This window comes from Onychomys torridus, chromosome 6 (assembly GCF_903995425.1).
Source record: "Onychomys torridus chromosome 6, mOncTor1.1, whole genome shotgun sequence".
In the NCBI taxonomy this organism is placed as follows: Eukaryota; Metazoa; Chordata; class Mammalia; order Rodentia; family Cricetidae; genus Onychomys; species Onychomys torridus.
This window is the reverse complement of record NC_050448.1, coordinates 84,349,434-84,370,281: the sequence shown is the minus strand read 5'-3', so window position 1 is coordinate 84,370,281 and position 20,848 is coordinate 84,349,434. Positions and strand designations below refer to the sequence as shown.

Below are 20,848 nucleotides of genomic sequence, written 5' to 3'. Positions count from 1 at the left end.
ATATTTCACTTTTATTTGCTTTCTGTTTACACAAAATCATTCTTACTATCCAGGTACCTTCCTTTAGAACAGAAGGGAGGCAGTTTGAGTTTTCAGAGATGACCTGGGCAGGGGAGGGAGGGAGGGATGTGGAAATCACCTAAAAACAGTCTGAAGAGACTGACTTCTTGGCTGTGGGCTGTCAGTCTATAAATTTTAAAGTGTTGCTGTCCAGCCACACTTTCAATCACTAATTTGTATTTTGAAGAACATTTCTTAGGTGGAGTCAGAATGTAGAAATTAAATATCCTTTGAGCCTGGAAGAACAAAGATTGATATTTATAATGAAAGAAGTCAAAGGTTTCATCTGGAAAATGCTGGAGTTTTGTGATGGATAATGTTTATTTTAAGGTGGCCAGACCTTTGGACTATCTAAGAAGTCAACCAGAAGATTAATGTCTAATTAATAAAAAGCACTAAGTGGACCTCAGTTGGGAGGATGGCAGCCATAGCCTTTGTTGTTGACAGCCATATTTTCTCCTGAGTGAAGGCGTGGGCAGGTAGGAGGCATTCCCCAATGGGCTGTCTTTCCTTGCCTAATCAGTTCTGGCTTGTAATACTACACCTTCTGCCATGAAATTCCCAAAACTATTATGGATGTTTATCAGTGGATCTTGACATAATATTTTCATCTTGGATAGTTTGAATTCTAAATTGTACAGCTCTGACTCACAGTATCATTTAACTGATGGGTTGTTACTATTTATATGGTGCTGAAATCATAGAATAAGTGGACCAATTAAAAAAAGTTTCTTTTTAAAATTCTCAAATATAGTATTATATATACACATAGACTTTTTAGCCAGAAATAACTGCTGGCTTCTTTTTGCTTTTTCAAGATAGGGTTTCTCTGTGTAACAGTCCTGGCGGTTTGTAGACCAGTCTGGCCTTGAACTCACAGATCTTCACCAGCCCTTTCCTCCTGAGGTCTGGGTTAGAGACATGTGCCCCACCACCTGGCACTGCTGGCTTTTCTCATTCATTTGGCACGTGCCCTTTCCTGGCTGCTGTCCCTGGCTGTGGTTGTGGCTTTAGACAGTACTGCTTTGCGCTGACTCGTCACAGTCATGTCTCTGTCCCTGCGGGTAGCACTGTTACAGACTCCTTGGTGTATTGAAGTCACAAAGAAAGTAAAGTCAGTCTTGTTCTGGTTGAAGACCTTCCTTTGACCCTTCCCTCTTCCAGATGTTGAGGATGTTTATCACAGTCCTCTGGTCGAAGCTAAATAGCACTCAGGTTGGTTAATGTTAGTGCTTGGATATCGTGCATTTCTTGTATGCTAGCTACTAAACTGTAAGGAAAATATTATCTTAGTTTCTTTGCCTCTACTGCCAGGTAATTATTGTGTTCTTCCTCAGGCTCCATAGTACAAACCAGAGACCTGACTTGGATCAGACACAGCTCTCCATGTCACTCTGTGACCACTGTACATTATTGTTTCTAATAAGCACAAGAGAAAATACAGGACATCTGGAGGCTTGCCATGGAAACTTGGTTTCGATATGAAAACTTGGTTTTGATATGAATTATTAGAAGCTAGGAAACTGATTTCCAGAATGGTCAAGGTCTCTGTTCCTTCATTGTGTTTTATACACACACACACACACACACACACACACACACAAATGCGCACACCAAACACGGTTACTGTTTTTGACCTACTTCTGTGGAGGACAACATACTTTAGAATGAGTCAGGCTGGGTGTGGTGGTGGCACATGCCTTTAATCCCAGCACTCAGGAGGCAGAGGCAGGTGGATCTCTGAGTTCGAAGCCAGCCTGGTCTACAAAGTGAGTTCCAGGATAGGCTCCAAAGCTATGCAGAGAAACCCTGTCTCGAAAAACAAACAAACAAAAAAAGAATGAGTCAGGGGAGTACAGTTATAGGGTGGTTGTTGTTTTCCCCCCCCACCTAATACCATGCCCGACATAGCTCAAATCTCAGAAATAAGAGGTGACACCTGGGGTACATGGTTAATTTATGCAGATTCCCTGACTAAACTGAACTAAATTAAAACTCAAAAAGACATCCTGGGAAAATGTGGGGTTGTTTTTGTTTTTAAATACTAAATTCCTTGAGCAACTTGCACCAAAAGAACAAAACTGACTAATATTCCCCAAAACACATGTATTCATTACAGAACATGCATAATCTTAAAGTCACTAGTGAATGACAGGGTTTTTATCTTATCAGTAACTTAGAAATACTTCTGGGTGTTAGGGAATGACTCAGTAGTTAAGAGCACTGACTGTTCTTCCAGAGGACTTGTTTCAGTTCCCAGCACCCACATGGCAGCTCATTGCATCTGTAACTCCAGTTCCTGGGGTTGTAAGACCCTCTTTTGTTGGCACCAGGTGCAAGTGTACACACGTACATATGTATATAGAGAGAGGCAAAACACTTATACACAGGAAATAAAAGTGTCTTAAAATTTTTTGTAAGCTTATTTTCAAACACGCCTTTAAAGTGCCTTTCATACAGACAATTGGTGTCAACATTCCTACATCTTAGGTGCAGATTATTTAATTTTTATACAAATTTTCAAAAGAGTTGGGACATCCGAACATTTATTTATTTCTACTTCATTTGTTTATAGTATATTTATGCAGTGACAGGTTTAAAAGTCCATGACAAGTAACTATATGTAGTAACAGATGAATATGCAGCACTTGGGGGATCACAAGGCGGCAGAAGTAATCAGTGATTAGCAGTGTATTAACATTAGCTAAATTGATTTTGTGTCATCATATCTTCTACCTATCTCCAGGCCCACCTCAATATTTGTTGGGCTACTCAGACATTTTAACTGAAAAGTTTGTTTACCTATGAGATTCCCCAAAGATAGAATGCAAAGTACTTTTTATCTCTGCTCATGTAGGACAAAAGTCCTGAGACCTCTTAGAGACTGGGAATTACTTGAGTACTGGGTTCTGTTCTTAACAGATCATTTTCAGTCCAACATTTCTCTTGTGCGATAATGTATCATTTTGACCAGCTAGAAATAACATTTGAAGATGTATTGTAATGTGCTTTATGATAATCAGGATTATACTACACTGCAAAAAAAAAAAAAAAAAAAGATGTCCTACAACACGTGTTTATAGTAGCTGGTGCACAGCATTGCTTCCATTTTGTTGATCCTGAATTTCTGGTTGTTTTTTTGTGTGTGTGTGAAACAGGGTAAAGGCCTTTGTTTTCATTTCAACCATCTTTATTTGCTGTTCACACTGGTGTGTCGCTGTCTCAGTATGCCTGTCTGACCTCCCAGAAACTTCATGTTGTTAGCAGGCAGCACCCCCAGGGGCTCTAGCACTCAGTCGCTGGCCAACAGTGAAGTCCTGGAGGGGGGGGCGGGGGGGGGTGCTGTGCTGGGTAGAAAGGGCAGTGCGGGGTAAGCGCTCTTCACCCTTCAACTTCTCCCAGCGTTACCAGCACAGTTTGGTCTGCGGTGGTCTCCAAGTAGAGAGTGGGGTTGAAATGCCATGTGGCACCTTGAGGAGAGCAGGGAACAGAGATTCGGACAGTGCAAGTGCTGTGGTCAGAGTAGAAACTCGTCAAGGATGTGTGTCTTTCTCAGAATGACTGGTGCTGCTTCTGTGTATCATTCCTTTACCCACAGAAAGTGTGCTAGCACGTTGCTGATTATTTTTCCTTTATTTTTCCTGCAGGAAAGAATACATAACAAGAACTCCAAGTTTTATCATTAAGTATATAGTTGGATAACATTAATACATTCCCACTCTTGTATATCCTTCACCCCCATCCATCTTCAAATTTTATTTCTTCTAGTTGGAAGCTCTACATACTAAGTAGTAATTCCCAGTTCCCTCTTCCTTTCAGGCCCTGGCAACCCTCATTCTCTTGTTTTTCATGCTTTTAAGTACTGCTTTTAAGATAAGTAGATTTATACAGTATTTGTCCTATCATGTCATCACAGTATTAAAAAACCTGAATTCATCAGATTGATGTGACATTTTAGCCGTCTCTAACCGGGTTGTCCCTTTAATCATGCTGTGGTAGGGAAGTGCCTCACAGTCTGCCAGCTGAGGCTGTGAACAGGAACTCAGGCCATCAAGCAAACACATTTGTTTACATTTTGTGCTGCTAAGTTCAGTTTGGGAACCTGTTTATCTTAGGGAGTTCCTTTTGAATTCAGCATTCTAAGAACTAAGGTCACGGTAGATGCCAATAGAGTGGGGTTAGTGAGAAGACTCTGCTGGCTTACAAGGGAAATGTCATCTAACAGTAGTGACTAATGTCAATTTTTCATGAGGCAGAAGACAAAACAGCAGACTATATGGTGTAGATTTGGCTTTAGGCCCTTTTGGTGTTTTTACACAAAAAGCTTTTCATGTACATAATCAAAATAGGCTAATTAGCCTGGTTGTTCGCACCTTTTAATCCCAACAACTGGGAGACGCAGGAGGCGGGTGGATTTCTATGAGTTTGAGGCCAGCATGGTCTACACAGCGAGACACAGTTAAAAAACAAGCAAGCAAACAAACAACTGAAAGAGGCCCCTTTTGTAAAAGTAAAAATTGACTTTCTCCGTAGTCTGAAGAGTGGCGTGGAGGGTCAGTGTCAGCCTGCCAGGCCATGCTGGGGTAAGGATTGATGGCAACACCAACTGTGACCCTCCCTTTCCTCGGAGGTGAGTCCCTTTGACTTTGTTCTAAGGTACAGATGAGTGGGTGACCGGGGCCCACAGTGTTAGGCGGTGTATGTGACCACATCCTAACATCAACTGAAAAACAGCTGGAATATGGCCCTGTTGGGAGTCACTGTTTCCCCTCCATCTGCCAAGAAAATAACTTTGTGAGATGTGCATGCAAGGATGTGAATTTGTGAGCCAGTTAAACATTAAAATATCTGTCAGAAAACAGGAGAGGGTTAAAATGCAACTCTGTTTTTGGCTTGACAATTTCATTGTTCTGCCAGAAGACCTGTTCCACTGGCTCTTACACTAGAGGGCAAGTTTTGTGTGGATATTAGTAGCCAGAGGTAAAGAGAAGCAAAGAGGCCAGTGCAGTCCGGAGGGGAGGCTCTCCTCTAAGGAGCCAATGGGGTAAAGTTGTTTGGGGCCTGAATAGACAACCGTACTCTGGGTTCTAGTGTTTGAGGCAGGGTCTCACTGTACTCCTGGCTGGCCTAGAACTCACAGACCCTCTGGCCTCTGCCTCCTGAGTGCATGCTGGACTTAAAGCTGTGACAGTACTACTGGCTGTAACTCTTAAGTTGGGGGTTCAAAGCTCCAGAGTCTACAGATAACATTGTTTAATTTGCTTGTTTCCTTTGTAAGTCTGAATTTTATTTTATGCACGTTAAAGCATTTTACGGGATAGAGCGATGGTTCAGTGGTTTAAGAACACTGGTTGCTCTTCCAGGGACCTGGGTTCTGCTCACAACTACCTGTAACTAGTTCTAGGAGTCTGACGCCCTCTTCTGATGCCAGTAGACCCCTGGCTTGCAAGTTATTCATAGACATACATGCAGGCAACACGTTCATACACATAAGAATACTTTTTTTTTTTTTAAAGCATTCTGAGATGGGATGTTGGAGCATGCCTGTAGTCCTGCTCTTCACCAGACTGAAGAAGTTGCATCTCTTGAACTCACAAACTCAAGAGTGATTTTGGCAGTACAATGAGACCCCCATCTCATACAAATGGGAAAAGCAAAATATTGCTCTGAAGAGAGATCCATAGCCTTCCTCCTCCTACTGTAGGGATTGATGATCTAAAACATTCTCAGTCATTGTACACTGAGTTAGAGCGGACAGATTGGTGGTGGCCGGGACGTACCATTCTAAGTAGTCCTTGCATTACCTTTCTGTAAGTGCTATGCCCAGATGGGGTTTGTTTTCATTTATTTTTGTTTTAAGAGGTTTTTTTGTTGTTGTTGTTGCTAATAGCCATACCTAGAGTAGTTCCTATGGTAATTCTGGCAGATTGGGATGTGTATGTGTGCTTGTTTATTCATTCAGACCATTAAGTGAATCCTCATTTCAGTGGTCTCAGATTGGTTCTTTGGTGCATTTCAAGCTCCTGAGGCTGGCTGGCTCTCTAGTATTAATGTTGCTGGAAGCAGCTAAGTGTGAATGGGTGTTTCTGGCAAGGAACAGATTGTCGTTTTAATTGACACTTTCTTTTATATACTAAACCATGGATGCCAAGTGTCTTTCCTCACTAGTAGTTGTAAATGCTAAATCTATACATGGCTTCACCACCTCCTGTCAAGATAAATGCAAGCTTCATTTCCCCTCAGAGGAGTTCAAAGGAATAATTTATCCCTGGTTTGTTTGGGAAGATGTTTGCAGCCAGCCTCACGTGGACCCAGCTGCAAAAATTTCCAGTGCCTAAAGCAAGCTCAGCAGTCGTTTTTGTTCTTGTGAAGCATGTAGCAGTCGGCATGAGAATTCAGATTGCTCTCTTGTTCACAAAAGTGGCTAGAGTCCTAAGTGGGGGTATGTTGATGTCCTCAAATTCAGCCAGACACTCTTCTATAGCGAAGCAGTTACCTATAGAGAGAAAGGAAGCTGTCTGGGAACCCAGGGTAGGGAAGAGAGATCATTCGTTTTTAATAAAGATGATCATTTCTGAATGAGTGCCTTTGAAATGAGTGGGCTCACATCTCTCTATTGATCCAGGTCCCTGAGCTGAGGCATGTTGATCTGCTAATAAAAACCCAGGGGCAGGTTTAATTTTTAATTTTTAATAGTTCATCTCTCAGTGAGGAAGGAAGGTTTGTGCTTACACTTTTGAGATAGTTTAGTCTAATAAGCAAGTGTGCTAATCCATCAGTCGCAGCCTTTATGGGCTTTCTGTGGCCAACCACAGCAGCTTCCTTCCATGTGTTTTCCCTTCAGTTAGGGTTGTGCTCTTCAGAATAGCCCTGTGAAGTAGGTAAGGAAGTTACCTTCATTATATAGATGAGGGAATTTTGCTTCAGAAAATGAAGTGTTTCAGTTGCGCTAAGCAGAACCAGAACTGGAACCTGGGTCTTAGCATCCTTGGCCATGCTTACTTTAAACTGACCAGCCACACTACTTGAAAAACAGTTGGAAGCATGCCTTCTGTATCTCTAACAGAATGGGTTTATTTGTCATGTTGACTAGTATTGGTGACTAGTTTTCTGCATGAGGTCTCTCAGATTCTAAGCCTGCTTGCAGAATGTATACCTGAGGAACGAACTGAGCATTAAAAGAGCCCGCAGTCCTTGAGGTTTTCTTTGATGATAATGTCTGTGACTGCATCGAACACAAATTTGACATTCTGTGTGTCTGTAGCACAAGTCATGTGACTGTAGATTTCTTTGACATCTTTTCTCATGTTGAGGTCAAGGAACTGGCTCTTGATATAATTCCCAGCATCTTCATAGGAGTTGTTCCCTGGTTTAAAAAAATTAGTAAGGTGGAATAAATTAGCCTGTAAGTGCTCAATTTTTAGGTGACTGGTTTGCTTCTTAGAGTATTGTGTTAGACAAATATGGTCAGCAACTGTCAGGGGTGAGGGTTCTGTTGTGCATGCAGGGGACTGTCAGGGGTGAGGGCTCTGTTGTGCATGCAGGGGACTGTGGGGAGTGAGGGCTCTGTTGTGCATGCAGGGGACTGTCAGGGGTGAGGGCTCTGTTGTGCATGCAGGGGACTGTGGGGAGTGAGGGCTCTGTTGTGCATGCAGGGGACTGTCAGGGGTGAGGGCTCTGTTGTGCATGCAGGTGCTTCTTACTTGAGTTAAACAAGGGAACAGAGGAATGGTCTCCGTGTCTCCACTTTTGCTTCTGGGTAGGTATCCTTGGAACAGTCAGTGGCTCTGGTGTATCTATCTGCTCTATTCCAGACACATCTGAACTTGAACCTTCTACTGTTCCTCCCTTAAGGCAAGAGCCTTTATATGCTTTTGGCCTGTGGAATGAGGTGGTTCCATCACTCCATCACTCTTGGCTGCACAGTCTGCACCTACCATCATACTCCGGAAAACAAATACTGAGGTGGACTTTCTTAATTTTCTCCTCAAAGAGGTCCTTCTTGTTGAGGAAGAGAACAATGGAAGTGGCCGCAAAGAACTTGTGGTTACAGATGCTGTTGAACAGATGCAGAGACTCATGCATGCGATTCTGGGGAGGCAACATGGGAAATACAGATCAGCTTGTGGGATAGATGTCTGTTTATTCCTGTTCTAACTGAACAGCCCAGTATTCCCAATATAAAAGGAAAGCAAGGGGACAGATCATCTGTTTTTACTGTGGTGAGGTACAACCAAATATTCAAATCTCCTCTCCGTCATTTTAATACCTCTGATCTGAGAGAGAGTATTAGCAGCCCAGAGTCTCAGTTTCCTTATAGAGTTAGGCAGGCTAAAGAGGGTGTATCAGTGGTATCCATCATAGTAGCTGGCTACAGGAATATCTATGTGTGGAGATCTTTAGCTGCCAGAGTCTAGGTAACATGCATAGTGCTGCTGTTAGGCTGAAACCAGGCCCAAATTAGCACCTTTTTTTTCATCTCCAAGATGATTTTGCTAGGCTTCTGTCAGGGGATCCACAGGTAAGGGCTGCAGGATTTCCCAGTACCACACCACCAGAACCTCTTCTTTTCTCATAGCTACTTTGAGAGAGAAGGAGAGGTGTGTCTTCCAGTGCCCACGTCAGGTGAGTGTTTAGGGAACAAGCCCTTTAGGGACCTGCAGTGTGCCATCAGCTGACTTGAATTCATTCTTGTCATCCAATCAAAGAAAACTGACTTGTAGCCTTTCCTCACTGTTAACGCTCCTGCTGTTGATACTTGAATACCTGGTAAACTCGGTAAAATGGAATCGATCTTGGAACGTGAATAATGCTACAAGACATCTTGGCTAAGAGGTACAGAGTGTTCTACTGTGAACACTACTAAATCTGAAGTGACTTAGGATAGACCAAAGCTGGAGTGACTTAGGATAAAAGCTGTATTTTCTGTTGGGCATATGGCTAGCAAGGAAATTAGTGTTTTCTCATCTTTGACGTCTTTATCTCAGACTCAAGAGAAGGAACTGGCATACAGATAGCCATCTTAAGTCCTGCACTTCCTGTTTCATCTATCTACTTCCACTTAGCATCACTTCCTCTTGAGCTTTGTGATGGCCATACAATGCTTGCACTCCTAATCTCAGAGCAAACTCACACTCAGTAAATTTGGAGCTTTGAAGTACTAACGTAGAACCTGCAGCCGAAAAGGGGTTTTGTGGAGTTATTGATAAACATGAGACAGAGATTGCTCTGCTGGGAGATGTCTGGGCTGCCGGTATTAGCCAGTTGGGCAGTGGAATGACAAGGTTTGGAGAAGGGGTCATGAAAACCAGTCGCACTGAAGCTGGTGTAAATGCCACTCACCACTTCGTCATCTTCCACCAGCACCATGTCGTAGGCACTGAGAGCTGCACAGAAAATGATACAGGTGACGCCCTCAAAGCAGTGGATCCACTTCTTTCTCTCTGATCTCTGCCCTCCCACGTCAAACATCCTACGGGAAGAAACAGCTGTTCTCATGGGTGTGACCAGCATGTGACTCATTCGCCTTTGGTATTCATCCTGAGAGGTGGCTGCTTGGGGCCAGTTAGTAGCAAAATCAGTAATTGGAGAGGCAGGAGGAGGAGGACAGTAATTGGATTGGGCTTCAGCAGAGGCCAAGAAACAGGCTGTGAGACCTGAGATGCCCCAGGGAACTGAATGCTGACCTGAAATTCAAATCTTTAACAGAAAACTTGGTCTCAATGATGCCTGTGGTTTTGACTCTGGATCGAAGCACGTCTTGCTCATTAGGGAGGTAGTCAGGGTCTGTAATCCGGTCTAGCTGGTTCAGGTAGCTAGTGAAAAGAGTGGCATTGGTGATGTTACAGTCTTCAAAGTCAAGACTAGAAGAGGCAAAGAGTCTCCCCCTAAGTCACAAGCTAATACGGTGATGGAAGCAGGACTGGAGTCCACGGCACTGAATCCAGGATCGTGCAAACACTTGAGAAGCAAGAGGGCAGAGGGCCACACCCATGGGAGGCAAGTGTTCTGTCCTCCCGAGCCTTTCAAGACCTTTGAATAAGACTGTTTAAATATGTGTCCAAAGCTCCATCAAGAGACAGGAGTAGACTGAAAGAGACTTTGAAGACACAAGACAAGGCAATGTGTGGACCTCTCCTCAGTCAAACCGGGGAATATGAACACCGGTATTTGGAGATATTAAGGAGTTATTAAATACTTAGGTATGACGATTTCTTCTTTGCATTTTAAATACATAATGAAATTGTTAGGATGAAGTGATAGCTACAGAGTACTTTAATCCAGTGAGGGGGCAGTGTAAAGTGAACTAAGAGTGGCCATGAATCAACTACAAACTAGATGGTTCACTGTGTGTTCCACTTCTGTGTGTTTAGAAGTTTTCATAAGAACATGAGGAAGTTCACGAAGGGTAGAGAGAGGGCAGATGTGAAATAAAATGACTTAATATGGAGAAGGAAGGAAAATTGACGTGAATGTCTAATGTACACCATGTATTTTCACATTTAAATTCTCACTAAATCTTAGAAGACTTTGTGAGTCATGTCCCCACTTTACAGATAAAGGAAAACTTCAGAGGGATTACTTGGGAGACAGGCAGGACTGAGTTTCAGGCCAGCTTTTGGCTACAAAGGGGGACCCTGTCTCAACCCAGAACAAGAAAGCACTATGACATACTATAAAACTCAGCTTTGTACTCGTGCAGACCTGGACCCAAGTGCAGCCTCTGCTGTTTATGCATAGCTTTGCCAAGTTGGCCAACTTCACTGGACTGCAGGTTTTCTGCTAGAAAATGGGGCTCATGTACCTTGAAGGCTAGTGTATAAACAAGGGCTATGTAGAGTATGCTGTGCACCTAGCAGGGATAGGACCTTAGTAAGGGAGGATTCCAGAAACTAAATGATAACATGATTTCAAGATGAGGTGACGGAGGGAATCAACACGGGTCTGTGTGGTCTTACAGCTCATGCCCACTTCTGATACTGTCCTGTTGGGGGCTGATAACTGTGTCTCTTATCTTACTGGAGCCAGCTCTGCAAAGTTGATGGGTTTCCTAGTGTCTGACCATCTTTCTTTGGTTTGCCTCTTGAGATAGGACCAAGGGCTGCTAAGCAGGGCCTCTGTTTTGAATTTTGTGTCTTCAACTTCATAGGCTTCAGGGAAGCAGTAGAAAGGACTGTAAAGCAGCGGGAACTGGCAGATGACCCCACGGCCTTAAGTTCAGTTGTGTGGGTCTGCAGCTCCCGCTACCTGGAACTTAAGGCTGGGTGAGGTTTCTCCTGAGCAGCATCCCCCCATCTCCCCAGAGTCTTACTAAGATGCCGAGTCATTGAGCTGAAACTCTGCAGCTCTGTCAAAGCAGGCTTGAACTCCACTGTCCTTCCACAACTTCCTGATGACCTCCACCAGCTCAGGAGGCATGGTCCCCTCCTCAGTGGAGTCAGCCAGGTTGTTGAGCTGTCGACCGGCATCCTGTGTAATCCAGAAAGGTGGCTGAGAATGAGCTAGGAGAAGTTAGTGACTTGCCAGGAGATCTCTGGGACTTACAGAATGGAAAACACTTTGCGTTGCTACCAAAGCCTAAGGCAGAACAGTCTCAGGGAAGGTGCAGTTTAGGGAAACATGCTGATTTACTGAGCATGCTCTCCAGATGTAGCCAGCTCTGGGATGCCTAGAGGATAGTCCCAGATGATCCTTCAGGTTTTAGACTTCAGATTAGGATGAAAGTGGAAAGTCCTTTGCTTCAAGGACTGGAAATGTAAAGGCTATATTGGCGCTGAAATACACAACCTAGTGTATTTCGGTGTATAAAAGGCTAGTATATTAGCTTATAAAAGTCCCATGGCTATGACAAGAAGCTCAAAGAGAGAATTTAAATGATAAGATTAGAAGGCAAAAAGATGCTAGGAGTCAATTTTGTAAGCATTTGTTATAAAGTTAGAGGTTGTTTACTCTCCTAGGACTAAGATAATTTGAGGCTTAGCAGATGCGGTTTGAGTTACACGTAACTTTTTCTTACCCATCTTTCCTTGTGGTTTGTTGGTTTCTTGTCTATTTCTTCTCCTGCTTCCACCCTGAACCAGATAACATTAATCACGTACCGCACAACTTGGTTCAGCATAGTCAATGCCTAGTGTGGACATGGCTCTGATGATAGCCAGGATGGACTGCAGCACGTTCCCATAGATGACAGATTTGAACTCCAGGCATTCTTCTGGCGAGTATCCATCCTGGTGAATGATCCTTCAAGGAACAGACACTAAACTTTTAGCGGGACCTGAGGAACCAGACCTCAGGGATTGGGACTCTAGGGGACATCAGGGTCACAGGAATCCGCCTGTATTTTCTACTGCTGTCTCTAAGTGCAGGGTGAGGAGAAGGACATTGAAAATCGGGTCCTTCAGTCCAGGGTTCCTCGGAGCTAAGGACCCTTCTGCACACATGGCTCCACTGCTCCCCCACCTCAGTCCTCCCAGGCCTCTGTTACCACTCACTTCATCTGCTTGACGATAGTGCTCTTTCCTGACTCTCCAGCACCTGGAAGAGAAATGGCCATACCGTCAGTTTCCACCAGTTTTCCCCAGTGGTCCAGAAGATGGTGTGTGAACAGTGTTTCCGGGAGACTTATTGACAGACACCGTGAGCTCAGGCCATTCGACCTGGACTTAGAGCAGTTTGTCCCCATTAGCACGATTTACATTGAGGGATGGATTTTCTTTTTTTAATGACTGCCCTATACATTGTAAGCTGTGTAGAACCTTTCCTGGTCTCTACCCACTAGAGGCCACTAGCTTCCCACTCTGAGTTGTGACAACCAAATATCTCCAGACATCCTGTGCCCCTGGGACTCAAAAGTCTCCCCACTGGGAACCATTGATAGACTCAGAAATTCCTTTAAAATATACACAGTCAAGTAGAAAGAGCTGGGGCTCTTCATCGAGATACTGTTTCTCCCTACCATGATGGTATCTGTAGTAGCTAAAACATTCTAATGTCCTTATTTAGGCTGGCCTCTTGCCCACCAAGAACCCACAGTCCTTCCGGGCCTCTACTGACCTGATCCCTCAATCTCCTTCCACCTTGCCTGTGCCGTTTCTTCTAAGCTGCTTACCCTGAACCTAGACAATCTGTTTAGGCTTTAGAGATCAGTCCCTGCAGCCTCTGTTCTGTGTAAATTCCTTGGAGCCTGGGTCTTTGAGCCTCTGTTCTGTGTAGCTCCTGAATTCCTCGAAGCCTGGGTCCAGCTTACAAATAGGCCCCTTTAGTGTGTCTTTGGTCTTCACTGTCCCAGTCCCCGGGTTCTTTATGGAAACCTGTCCCAGGCAGCCAGCTTTCTGCTCCATAAACCCAACGGTCCCACTTCGGTAGTACCATTGGTGTTTTTATTTCTTGTGTTTTTGTGAGCCAGGTGTCAGTTTCTTATTTGCTGTTGGAAGCCATGATCGGTTTCCATGATTGACCCATGGAGGTGCTTTTTCATCTCTGCGCCAACCAGTGATCTGCTTAGAATGCATCAAGTTGATGAGCCTTCCAGATGCCAGGGGCTTTAGAGCAATTACTTAATAGAAAACCAGGAGGGCATTTCTGTTAAAGACTCCATCTTCCCTGTGGGTCTCCCCTCCCACCAGGTTCTCCAACATTTATTTTGAGAGCAAGGAGAAGGACCCAGTCTACTTAGCAAAAACCAGTAGGCTTCTCCTTGAGACTATGTATTGCTACTATGTGGTGGCGCTTTATGAGTCCATTGCTGAGAGAGAGTCCTGTTTACTTTTTGTATGCCACAGTTCTCTGACTGGAGATTTGGTGTGTGCCTGCCTGCATGGCCAGGGTTCTGGGTAGCTGTTGAACAACAACAACAACAGCAACAACAAAAGGTGTTGTTGCAGTTGGGTAGCCCAGCTTTGTCCTTGCACTGTCCACAGTCCAGGACAAATAAAACAATTCCAGTGACCGTGGCATGCTGTGTCTCCTTGTGGTGACTCTGCAGGCTCCATATTAACACAGCTCTAAGCTCTGCTTGGTTTCTTAGCTTGAGACTGGACCAGGATGAGAAGAACATGCCTGGCCTTCCCCTTTCCGTGGGGTTGCCAGACCCCATCAACCCAGCAGAAAAGCAAAGAGAGTGTTAAACAGTCTTCCCCTCCGCTAGTTCATCTGCTCCACCCGCTCACCAAGCAACAGCAGCTTGACAGTCTTGGCTTCCTTATCAGCATCCTCCTGCAGCTTCCTTTCTAGCTCCTTGGACCTCTTGGCAAGTTCTCTGTCCTCAGCACTGATTCCACTCCCCATCTCCGCCGTTCAGAGAAGAACCACTTTCTCCTGCTCTTAAAAGGTTCCAGTCTGTGAGATAGAGAAAAAGAAAAACTAGGTTGGGATAGAGGGACAGTCTCTCGCTCCCATAGAAGTTGGTGAGTGTGGACTGCTGGTTCTTGCACCCTGCCTACCTTTTGAGACTCCGTACTCCAGCCGGAGAGCTACTTCTTTAAGCTAGGAGTGTCCCCTTTATGTCTAGCAGTATGACAGGGCAAGCCAATTAAAAGCTTTGCCAGTCAGTCAAAGGGCAGACTCTAACGTTCTTTAACGAGGGAGATGATCTGGGTTCTGACATAGCAGGGTAGAATGCAGGTACTGGAGCTCTGGGAGGAAATGACCTCCTCCCTTCTGAAGAACTCATCCCTAAGAGCCTCTCTGTTCCTGTGGATTCACTTGCATTGGAGAGCTGAAGGTTAAGGGTATTCCCCAAATTGAGTCTTCAGATTACAAGGTCTTGGTTTTAGGGAATCAAGGGGATAGTCCTGGCAAAGACTTGTCTGTTCCAGAGGCTATTATTGTTCCTTTGTGCTGGCTCATTTCTCAGGATTCCTAGCACTTGTGAGTGAGTGAGATAGCGATAGAGATAGATAGATAGACAGAGAGATAGAGAGTTTCTTTTGTTGTTGTTGGTGGTGTTTTTTGAGACAGGATTTCTTTCTGTATCCCTGACTGTCCTGGAACTCACTAAGTAGACCAGGCTGATCTGGAACTCACAGAGACCCACCTGCTTCTGTCTGTGTGCTGAGATTAAAGGCATATGCCATCACCACCTGACTCTTTTTCTTTTTGGGGGACAGGCTCTTCTGTGTATCCCTAGCTTGCTCAGACCAGGCTAACCTTGAACTCAGAGATCCACCTGCCTCTGATACCTGAGTGAATGCTGATACTAAAGGCATGTGCCATCATTCCAACACTGACATTTCATATTGTTCTGTTTTCCTAATTCAGTCACCACTGCACATTTCTTCCATTCACAGATGAAATCGGATGGACCTTAGAATATGTGGCTCCCCAGTAGGTCCTCATCAACTGTTTGGTAAATGAAGACATGAAGGAAAGGGAGCGTGTGGTAGAGGAGTTTTGTTTGCTTCCCCTAGCCCACACCAGCTTCTCTGGTTGAGGGAACTTTGCTGTATTCTGGGTGGTGGTGTGTCACGGCAAACTTCTTCCTTGGGCGGTTGGCCTCTGCCTACGGACAGCCGGGACAGCTCCGCCCCCTCGCTCTCCTGGTCTGTCTCTCTGTGGGTGTAAGGGTGCAGCTTAGCAGTTGCCACACAGACACTGAACACACCTCTGTGTTAGCCAGAGTTCTCAGGGCCAGGAGTTTCATTTGAATGAGTCTTCTGGTACAACCCCCTCACCTAAAATTGGAACAGTGGTTCTTAACCTTCCTAAAGCCGTGACCCTCATGTTGTGGTGACCCCAACCATAAAATTATTTTCCGTGCTACTTCATAACTGTAATTTTGCTACTGTTGTGAACTGTAATGTAAGTATCTGATATGTAGGATGATATCTGATATGCGACCCCTGTGAAAAGGCCATTCCACCCCTTGGAGGGGTCGCAACCCACTGGTTGAGAACCGCTGCTTTAGACCATTGCTACCCATATATAATGCAAGGAGCGGCCACATCAGAAGCCCTGGAAGTTTGTTAGAAAGGCAGTCTCAGACCTCAGCCCAGAAAGTCCAATAAATAATCTGCATTTTGACAATACCTTAAGTGACCCACAGGGCATTAAAGGTTGGAAAGAACTGCCCTTAGGAACTGGTTCTCCCTAAACTTGCCTACTTATGTTTCCTGAAATATGGTTATAAAGTCACTTTTCAAAAACAGTGTAGAATATTTGTAAAGGGTGTGTTTTAGAACCTATGAATTTCAGTTACTATTGATTTTGGAGCCTGAAATGAAGTTAATATAAGTGATAATTATCGTCTGGCAAGTTTTGCCTTACAAAAGTGCAATTTGGGATGTGTATGTTGGCGTTGGATGTGCTGGAGATCAGACCCAGGCCTGTGTGCACACCAGGCAGGTTCTCTACCAACTGAGCCCCAGCACCAGCCCCAAGTGGTTTTTGTTTGTTTGTTTTTAAAGACTGACTAAATTGGTTTGGAGCAGGGTCCAGGCACGAGAGTTACATTTTTCCCCAGGTGACTCCCAGGAAGAGCCACTGGTGGAAAATAACAGACTGAATTTGCATGCTGAGAGCCAAAATTGTGTGGCAGTGGGGTGAGGAAAGAGGGGGGAGCTAGGTCCCCACTAACCGGACACTGGGAACCATGGCTTAGCATCTTCCTTTGCCTTCCTCCTCTCTTAGTATTAAAAAGACCCGACTTTTGAGACTGAGGACAGAGAAACAGCTGCTGAGGTGCCTGCCTGGCGTGGCAATCCTGCTTACCCCATCCAAAATTAGCACGTGCCTTAGTGACTTAAGGGCAAACAAGAGCCCCTTAGAAATTGTGACTGTTTTGGAATCCTGGCTAGGAGGTTCCAGGAATTATGCCACCAGTGCTGCCCTGCCCCGCCCACAGTATTGGTAACTTACACCGAGACCAGCCCTGTGCTGAAGGAACTGTTCAAAAAGGGGACAGCAGAGGACTGCCCTGGGCCGTCTCAGTGCCTTTGTGGCAGATGGTTCTGCAGCTTATTTCAGGTCACATAGTTTAGTAAATAGAGGAGTCAGTAGTTTTCCCTAACCGCCATCCTACTGAGTGAGAAAAAGAACCGTTGGACAAGTGGGGAAACCGTGGACAGGGGCCTGTGCTGGAGAGAAGCCCCCAGCTTGATTCACACATGGGGAACACCTGCACCCTTTCTCGTCCCAGCTGTTGTTAACAGACTCCAGTGTTGCTTCTGCTTGGGCTGTAGCCGCAGGAGGAGGCTCCCCATTCTCACGCTGGAGCTGGGAGACTCTCAGGCCTCCTGCCTTCCCAGGCCTCCTGCCTTCCCTGTGGTCGTCCTGTTTGATTATTACATTTAGGGACATTGTCCTGGTGAAGAGGGCAGGGCACAGGAAGTACAGTGCCTGTCTCAGAGGAGTAATCCCCCTCTGCATGAGGGTGTGTGGACAGCACCCGGGTTTGGGTCACAGCCCTAGATGGCCATCTCATTTGGAGTGAAAGCAATCGCTGTTTCCCGAAGAATTTGGGCATGTTTCCTAAGTGAAGGAGCTCTCAGGATCTGCCTCACATTTCTTAAGAAGCTGTGCCCCAGATGGAGTGTGGGACACTGACACAGGAAGAATTGCCTTTGGGAACTTACAGTCCACATGAGGAGGCTGGAGAAAGCAGAGTAACAATTAAAGGGCTGACGCTAATGTTGGGGCATTCAGAGCTGTTGAAAACCTTGCTTCTACTCCCTGGAAGGAGAGGCAATTATACACACATCTATTGTGATTTAAAAAAAAAAAAAAAAAGTGTGTGTGTGTGTGTGTGTCTGCGCGCGAGCCTAAGCCAGCAACTCATGCCCTTAGCAGAGCATGCAGTAAGTTGAGGTAGAAGAATCCTCAGTTCTTAGCTAGCCTGGGCTACAGAAGGACCACATTTTAAATAACAGTGATATTGAAAGCAAGAGGTGATTGTGCAATGGACAGGCTTTCCAGGAGGAGCCAGGTCAGCAGAAATGGAGGATGTGAGTCTGGGGAGAGGACGGGAAAGGGAAACTGAGACCAGCTAGTGCAGGGCCTTGCATGGCAGGTGGGGACCTGACCTGCGGACAAGCAGAGAGACAACTGCATGGTGCTAGCAGTGCAGTGTTGGGTGACTGAGGTCAGGGAGTGAGAAGAGTTGATGCTGGGTCAAGCTTGATTCTAGAAAGGTCTGCGAATAGGATGGGGCTTAGGAAATTGCCCTGGGCACTTTCTCCCAAGTCTAGTCTGTTCCTAGCCAGGCTGGCATTACCAGGAGCTGAAGGTCCAAAAAGCAGGAAAGCTGTTGAGAAAAACGGGAGTGTGCCTACGTTGGGAGGGGTTCAGGAAGGTCCAGCCGAGGAGGAGCCGTGGTGGTGGGAATCGGTTAGGAGGAGGAAGCTGTGTTTGGAGGCAGGGAAGTCCCAGAGACAGAAGCAGTATTGAGACTTCAGTACCAGAAAGCCCCAGGCCACAGGGTGACCCACTCCTTCATTCTCCAAGCCCTGCTCTGCAGACAAGAAAACCCCGCTGAAATACAGCCTGTGTGGAGTAGGTGGGACACTGATGCTTAGCTGGAAGCAGGGGCGGACTCCCTGACAACCACTACAGACCACGTGACCTGGAAGTGGGGGTGGGGGAGGGCTATATAGCCAAGGGTGTGGTGTTGGTAGGAATCAAGATGAAGGTGCTCCTGAACTGGTTTGCCTGGGTTGGGTGGAGAACAGGATTGCCACCTATTGGCTGGGTAGGTAGGTAGATCTGGATTAGGGGATCCACATAGGCCTGGCCCAGTTGTACGGCTGTGACCCTTAAAATTATGCCAAAATCTGCATCTTACCAGAATATAAATGAGCATCTATATGGTCACATGGTACCTGATTGTTAATTTTGGGATTTATTTTGTTCATTCTTAGAAGCCAATATTCTCACAATGTCTAAGGGCCATGTTCAGAATAGCCCGATTTCCAAGTCCGGGGGAGGCTGATGATCAGAGTTCTGCGGGGTTTTTGTTGATTTCTTTCCTGTGTGTGTCATAGATAAACCATTAGGACCATTCTATTTGTGTAGTGTTTTGCATCCATTCTTTCACCTAACTTTATGTTGTAAGCATTTTCACAGAATTAAAAAATCCTCCAAGACCAGTGTTAATGGTTGTATTTCTTTGTGTTCATTTATCCCAGAGGTGATGGGGAGGCAGAGGCAGGCGGATCTCTGAGTTTGAGGCTAGCTTGTACAGAGTTCCAGAACAGTCAGGGCTACCCAGAGAAATCCTGTCTTGAAAAACCGAAAACCAACCAACCAACCAAAAACCATTCCCTTGTTGTTGGGTATTTATGTTTCCAAATTTTCTGTGGTAAACATTGCAAAATTGAACAACATTGTGGATATTTTTCAGACAACCCTTTGTATTATTATTATTATTATTTTATTATGTTTTGGATTTTTGAGACAGGGTTCTCTGTGTAGTCCTGTAGTCCTGGTTGTCCCAGAACTCACTCTGTAGACCAAGGCTAGCCTCTGGCCTCAAACTCAGATCCTCCTGTGTCTGCCTCCTGATTGCTGGGATTAAAGGTTTGCACCAGCCACTGCTCAGGCTCAGTTAATCATTTTTTTTTTTTTTTCTTTTTTCTTTTTGGTTTCTCTGTGTAGCTTTGGAGCCTGTCCTGGAACTTGATCTGTAGACCAGGCTGGCCTCGAACTCACAGAGATCTGCCTGTCTCTGCCTCCAGAGTGCTGGGATTAAAGGCATGAGCCATCCCCACAACCCCTACCTCCTCACCCCTTACCTCCCACCCCCTCCAGATAACCCTTTTTTAAAAGAACTGTTTTGTGATTCCCATCCGCTGAAGAAATCCCTGGAAGCCGCCATGAGATTTGCTGGGTCTGCCCATCTTCCTGAGTCCTGAAGAGAAAGGTGCAACTTTTCTTTTCCTTTCTCTTTCTTTTAAACATGTCTTCCTTTCTCTACAAGTTGCATGACCTGGGGCTTTTCTTTTAAACACTAATAAAATTATTTTTTGATCTTAAATCAAAAAATTGACTTGTTAGAAATGGATTACTGGGTTAAACAGTGAAACTTGAGACCCTTGATTATATTTTGCTGAATGGTTCTTAGATTACAGTAGTGTTGATGGCCACATAACATGTGTCCCAGTTGAATACACCCTCACCTGTACTGGGACTCTTTTAGTGGCTCCTGTTTAAATATTTCAACATAACAAATTAAGAACAATGTATCTCTTGTTCTGTTTTTGTCTTTGATTCTCTGTGAGCTGGATTTCCCCCACAGCTCTCCCAAGTTTATGGAGGCCACCTAGGGGGTTTCTTGTTTGTGTTTTTGTCTTTCTGCAGTGCTGGGCATTGCCTCTCACATATAAGGCAGAGGGATACTACCACTGAGCCCTCACCCCCAGCCCAAGGCAAGTGTTTTTAAAGTTTAAGAAGAGTGGAGGCTGCCTCAGATGTAGATACAGAATGGCTCAGGATCCAGAGTTCAAGGTGGAGTCAGGAGGGAAGGGATGTGGTGGGAGTAGTGAGATCTTTAGAACAGCTGCTGGGTGTGAGGGCAAAGGACTCCCCCCGGGGGCAAAACAGGGAAGGGGCCAATTGCTGCTCCTAGGATAACTGCTTTTAGTGAGGGGACTTCACAGTTTGCCTTCAGGTAGGACTGGCCCTTGGAGATAGGAATGCTGGGTTGAGAAGTGTGTGAAGCCCTATTCAAACAGCCCAATTTCACTTAGCCCACAAGGGGAGTCAATGAGTTGGCAATAAGGATCCCAGACCAAAAGCAATGTTCCATAAACACTGATTAGGTGGTAACTTACAGGCCAGGCACAGGTCTAAGCACTTA

General features: G+C 45.2%; 1 protein-coding gene across 1 annotated transcript; it reads right to left on the bottom strand.

The window, feature by feature from the left end:
- Positions 1 to 7,215: 7,215 nt before the first annotated feature.
- Gnat2 (G protein subunit alpha transducin 2) lies at positions 7,216 to 14,385 on the bottom strand. The gene is made up of 8 exons (XM_036190645.1): positions 14,229 to 14,385; positions 12,552 to 12,594; positions 12,159 to 12,300; positions 11,372 to 11,529; positions 9,747 to 9,875; positions 9,403 to 9,532; positions 7,998 to 8,151; positions 7,216 to 7,426 (listed from the first exon to the last, which is right to left on the bottom strand). Exons 1-8 carry the CDS (start codon positions 14,344 to 14,346, stop codon positions 7,236 to 7,238), a joined length of 1,065 nt encoding a protein of 354 aa, XP_036046538.1. The 5' UTR covers positions 14,347 to 14,385; the 3' UTR covers positions 7,216 to 7,235.
- Positions 14,386 to 20,848: the final 6,463 nt, after the last annotated feature.